Below are 6280 nucleotides of genomic sequence, written 5' to 3'. Positions count from 1 at the left end.
GATATAAGGGAGAGGAAAAGGAAAGGGAAAAAGAAAAGGAAAATTATATAAAAATCGATAAAATTAATGAAAATAACAAAAAAAAAAAAAAACCAAAAAGACAAACATATAAAATTGAAACAGAAAGAAAACAAATAAAGAACATGTGAAGAGGTTTAAGCCAAGCTTATTTCTTAAAATAATTTTCTTTTTGCTTTTATTAATTTCCTGTGGAAAGTTTAAGAACTACAGTAGTTGCATAATGTATAAAAATGGTGCAATTTTATTTCAATGTATACTGAAATTTTAAGATTGAGAGAAAAGCTTTTTTTCATCGTTTTTTTGCAATGTGTTTTTTTTCTTCTGTCGAATGTCTCTTGTAATCTTTATATGTATTGTTGAATAAAGAAAAAAAATATTGTGCATACTAATACGGATTTTCAATCGATAATTTCTAGAATACTACACTTTTCATACTGTCTAGAAACTGTCTTCAATTAAAAAAAAATGTCAACAAAAACGTGTAGGAAGGACACAAATTGAAAACAAACATTGAGCATATGTTTTCATTCCTTGTTACCGCATTGCAAAATATATTTTATAGCGTAATTGTTGAACAGACCTTAAGGTCTGTTTACACTATGAATATAACGAGATCAACGATAAAAAGCTAAAAAGCAATTGTTCACATAGAAAATAAAAGAAATGAGATTCGATTATAACGATTTATCGTGTATACGATACAAAAATAATTTAACAAATCAAATCAAATTACTTTATAATCATAGGAAAACGATAAAATTGTTTTACTATCATTCCATCGTTTTCTCCAGCTACACGCAGCCCGGGGCCCTGGCAGAACGCTCTCGGTGGCCCAGCATAGACCTGTTCAGTAGCAATTAATGAAGTGATCGTTAGTAATGAATATGAATATTAAGCCTATAATATACATAGAATCATGACAAAAGTGTTAATATTTCCTTTGCATGCTGACTGTCGATGCTTCGAGCCGTCTCAGTTCTTAGAATTAATTTATAATTCCCGGCATATGTCACCATGGTAACGATCGAGCAGTTTTCATGATTGCAGCGTCCTATTAAATAAAAGCTCTCTGCGGACTATGACCCTTGAACTTCAAGTTGTGCCTGCCGTCAGTGGATTAGTCTGTAATTCATACGCCGTATCATAATACAGGTACTGCACTGTCTCACTTGGCATTTAGCTTTCAACTACAGTATGTATAGGTACCTGAACTGGGAACGATACTATAACATGCCGGTAAGTAAATTTTATCTGTAAAGTTCTTGAGTTTCTGTAAAATATGAATGATATAGACGAGTTTTTTCCTATGTGATCATGATGATGACTGTATAATGCGGTGCGCCGCGGTGGTGCAATGAATTTTGACTACACTACCTTTGTCAACTGTACTGTATAAGTACCTTTGATAACTGTACTGAATAAGTCTATTTATACACAATCGCGTATGTAATGAGAAGTAGCTCGATAGGTAGATACTTAAGTCTAAGTAGCATGTACAGTTAACTCTAGTCCAATCCTTAAAATATATCTCTTTGAGCTGTAAAGTAATCCCTTGTTAATAACGTTAGTCACGTAACTATCTTCAAGACATCCATCACAAGTAAAGGTTCGTTCGCCGTCATCCTTTTCTGGCAGGAGCAAGGAGGATGAAGTATGCAGTAACAATAATTGCGTTATGCTCAGCTGGCTGTTTCAGAATCGGATCAAACAAATATCGTATGTCTTTTCACGTATATTTGATTGGAAAGCATAAGATAATACAGTATCTAATCAAACTTTAACGTTAATTTGTTTGTTAGTTAAATCATATGCTGATAATTCTTTATTTGTCATAAATTAAATATTTTACAAAAATTGCTTTCTTGGCACACACCGTATTCTACATCCTTATCAATATGTAGGCTTATCTAGGAAAACAATCAAGAAAATAGACTATTGTAAGGTATGCACAATCCCACAATATGTAGACGTTATCACAAAGGATTATAAAACCTCCACGTAGGATACTCAAAAGAGGTCTTGGTGTAATAATAAAAACACAACCATTTATTATGTCGTCTTACATTAGACGCCGTAACGGTACCCGGTCGCGATAGAAAATAAAAATGATTATTATTCTAATTTGTTTCCTGGTACTGTCTAAAATTATCGTCGCGATAGAAAAGAAAATGGATTATGTGATTGTGATTTCTTTCCCTTTACTGGCATTAGACTTACATTCGCCTGATAAATCGTGCAAGGCGACTGGCTCTAAACTGTAGATGATACGAATCAGGTGAAATGATATGTTAACAAGACTAGGTTGGGCAAATCTTCATAAATTTAGGTCACATAATTTCATAAAATAATGGTTTTATTATACAACACTTTGAATTCACTCACCCCATCGTATAACAGAAATTTATTTGAGTTTAGAGAGCAGAGTGTGTAAAATCTGCGAGGCTATGATATCTTAAACATGCTTGTGCCAAAACCAAATAGCGAACTGAAAAAAAGAAGTCTTAGCTGTCGAGCGGCAGCTCTATGTTTACCATATGACATTGGATCTGCACCTACTTTAAGTTTCTTCAAGAGTAAATTATAGTTAATCTCGACCTCAAAAAACAACTGTTTATTTAAGCATTTGAAAAGTTATTTGTGAACAAATATTGGATTGATTGATTGATTGATTGATTGATTGATATTTCAAGATTCAAGATTTCTTTATTTGTGTCCTTTCGAATGATCAGTTGGTACATCATCACTTTGCAAAAATAGAGAGCAAAATTAATGCAAAACAAAGAACTAAAATGATGATTATTTGCTATTATTTTGATTAAGAATTCTAATGGATAGTGGTACAAATGAGTTGAGTTATCTATTTTTTTCTACAGGTTGGTGATTTTAGCCTTATCTGTCACATAGAAGTGACAGATCAAGCAATTCGTAGAGGGGGCCCCATGATTATCAAACCTTGATTATTTATTTTTCTGGTGCTACCAGACTTAAAGCATTTAAAGTGCTTATTGGTATCAACAGACATAAATGCATTGCCTGTCGACTGTACGCTTTTATTTTGTATTAATATTACTATTCTATGCAGTATATGTGAATACCGTAGGAGATCCACCCACCTCAGCTCCATCCTCCATGGGTGGGGCTAAGGTAAGAACATTTATGATTATGGCCTCTTTTAGATGGCCGGAAATGACAGTCTCAGACCTAAATTTTAATACAATTTTTTCTCCATTATTTATTTTTATTTTTTGAAGGGACTGGCCCCCACCTTGAATCCGCCACTGTTACCAGGGGAGAATTTATGGGGGAAGGGGGCCTGGCCATGCCCATTTGGAAAGCAGAAAAAAAAAAAGAAAGAAAAAGAAAAAAATTGATCGTCCAAACGCCTCAGAGGTTATTTTCGGGTGTCTAGAAAACGAAATTTTGCGAGAACATGCCATCGGATCCCCTAGTGTGGTGTTATCTCGACCGACCCCACTTTCAGCCCCACTTTCTTCCGCCCACCTTCTTTCCCCCTTTCGGACATCTCTGGATCCGTCTCTGGTTACTGGGCATTTATAATGCGCCTTTCCTTCCAGCAAAGCGCAAGCCAAATTTCCTCCAAATTTCAATTGTCTTGAGCAACCAATCCACATCAGTACAGTCAGGATACACATCGACATAGAAAGACAACAAAAGACACAAACAAAAACAGAGACAAGTAAAAATCACTGCATAGGTCTACATCGTTTCTTCCGATGTATAAAACAATGAATATATTCCTTTACCTAAACTAAACAAAAATCTAATGGAACGTAGTCAGATTTAATTTCAGATTGGAAATAATCATCATATTTCCAGCATCCCTACCTACCTGCCTGTGTCACGTACGCGCAAAGCATCACAGCCCCTCTGTATCGACGGTAATTGTTCATAATTTGTTGATGCAAATTTGTTGATGCAAGCTGAGTCTTTTGTAATGGTACTGTGGTTTCATTAATCGAAAGCATGTAGAACTCTAAGGTAATGGACACCAAATTGAACGCTTTCCAATCGGTGTTGTGTCTATTTAACTTTGCTTAAGTATTTCAATATTATGATATCAAATATCACATTTCTGTTATTATTTATAATAGACTGAATAAAATGAATTGAATTGCATTTTTTCCCTTCATAGAAAGCTCAATATTGTAAAAACAAAAGAATATTTGATTAAATTAATTAATTGAATGCACATTAATCACAAAAAAAAAAAAATAAAAAATAGAAATATTCAAGTTCTGTTTTCATTGTTGATGATTAGTTTGATTTTGTTGTGTTCTTACAGCTAGGTTAAACGCAAAATTGCCGTGACATGCGTGAACAATTTTCGCCCTTTACTCAGTCTATGAAACCACGAACAAAATATGCGCTGACCTTCACATGGTCAGGTTCTGTTAGTTCTAAGGTGCAAGTACAACTCTCCACAACACCCTCGCTATTTACCATTGCATCCCTGGTTTGAGTCTTACTGACGTCGAGTTGGTTTCTATGTTTGTTTTTTACCTCATAATTTTATTTATGTTTTTTTTGTTTTGTTTTGTTTTTTAAGTATTTTTAAATCATTAGTTTTCTTTTAATGATTTTTTTACCCTATAATTTCAACATCAGCTCTCATTATGGCCGGCAATGAGGCAAGATCCTGTGTTTCTGTTTTGCAAACAGATAGGCCTAGTAAGTTTAGTTAAATTATTATTATTATTGTTGTTATTATTAATATTATTATTATTATTATTGTTATCATTATTATTATTATTATTGTTATTATTATTATTATTATTATTATTATTATTATTATTATTATTATTATTATTATTATTATTATTATTATCATATTATTCATCGTTATGGTCGTCATCATAATCTTAATAATTATGATTATAACTATCATCGTCTTTACCATTATATTTAAATTATAATGATTATGATTATACTAATCATCATCATCTTTATTATTATTATTATTAGTATTGTTATTATTATTGTTATTATTATTATTATTATAAAATTATTATGACTGAACTTCACGTAGCTGAATATTATTATTTATTCCCTATTTATAATTATGTGTTATCACTTAGCTTCACGAAGCAGAAAATGTTAAACCGTGCAGTACGTAGGCCTATACATACTCGATTAACCTTATCAATTATTTTGTTATTAATAATTCAGCCGGGTTAGTGTAAAACAATTATGCAGTGAGTAAGCCTAACTCTGCAGCTGTCCATCTGGCATTAGGCTTCGCTGCGAATTATTTGCCGGACAGGGTACAATGCAATTTGTTATGCATTTTATAATGTTTATTGTGATCCATATAGGCAGGTTAGCAATCAATATGTAAGTCCAGAAATTGTTTTCGGTCATTTCTTACAACTCGTGAACTTGAGAGATCCCGTATTAATATAATTATTACGCTGCGGTCGAGTTTATGTGTAATTTGCAACACAGTTTACTCACAGTGGTGTCACGGACAGATGTCACTGTTATATAAGCTGCTATAGGCCTACATGAACTAGACTAACTTTTGAGAGAGAGAGAGAGAGAGAGAGAGAGAGAGAGAGAGAGAGAGAGAGAGAGAGAGAGAGAGAGAGAGAGAGAGAGAGAGAGAGAGAGAGAGAGAGAGAGAGAGAGAGAGAGAGAGAGAGAGAGAGAGAGAGAGAGAGAGAGAGAGAGAGAGAGAGAGAGAGAGAGAGAGAGAGAGAGAGAGAGAGAGAGAGAGAGAGAGAGAGAGAGAGAGAGAGAGAGAGAGAGAGAGAGAGAGAGAGAGAGAGAGAGAGAGAGAGAGAGAGAGAGAGAGAGAGAGAGAGAGAGAGAGAGAGAGAGAGAGAGAGAGAGAGAGAGAGAGAGAGAGAGAGAGAGAGAGAGAGAGAGAGAGAGAGAGAGAGAGAGAGAGAGAGAGAGAGAGAGAGAGAGAGAGAGAGAGAGAGAGAGAGAGAGAGAGAGAGAGAGAGAGAGAGAGAGAGAGAGAGAGAGAGAGAGAGAGAGAGAGAGAGAGAGAGAGAGAGAGAGAGAGAGAGAGAGAGAGAGAGAGAGAGAGAGAGAGAGAGAGAGAGAGAGAGAGAGAGAGAGAGAGAGAGAGAGAGAGAGAGAGAGAGAGAGAGAGAGAGAGAGAGAGAGAGAGAGAGAGAGAGAGAGAGAGAGAGAGAGAGAGAGAGAGAGAGAGAGAGATTCAATGAAACATTAACACCTTTCCATTTCAATTCCAGGTCACGGTCTCTAACTTAATTATATATAAATATGACGC

At 34.6% G+C, this 6280-nt stretch overlaps 1 protein-coding gene across 1 annotated transcript in view; it reads left to right on the top strand.

The window, feature by feature from the left end:
• Positions 1–887: 887 nt before the first annotated feature.
• The window catches only part of LOC117121316 (alpha-N-acetylgalactosaminide alpha-2,6-sialyltransferase 3-like), a 59849-nt gene continuing 54456 nt past the window's right edge, over positions 888–6280 (top strand). Inside the window, exon 1 of the mRNA XM_033266464.1 lies at positions 888–1257. Within this exon, the coding sequence (XP_033122355.1) occupies positions 1216–1257 (42 nt within the window). The 5' untranslated portion in view covers positions 888–1215. The remainder of the gene's footprint in view (positions 1258–6280) is intronic.

Source organism: Anneissia japonica, unplaced genomic scaffold (assembly GCF_011630105.1).
Source record: "Anneissia japonica isolate Jap-2015-1 unplaced genomic scaffold, ASM1163010v1 scaffold131_len961581_cov171, whole genome shotgun sequence".
Lineage (NCBI taxonomy): Eukaryota > Metazoa > Echinodermata > Crinoidea > Comatulida > Comatulidae > Anneissia > Anneissia japonica.
The sequence above is the reverse complement of the archived record's forward strand: the minus strand, read 5'-3'. Positions and strand labels throughout refer to the sequence as shown.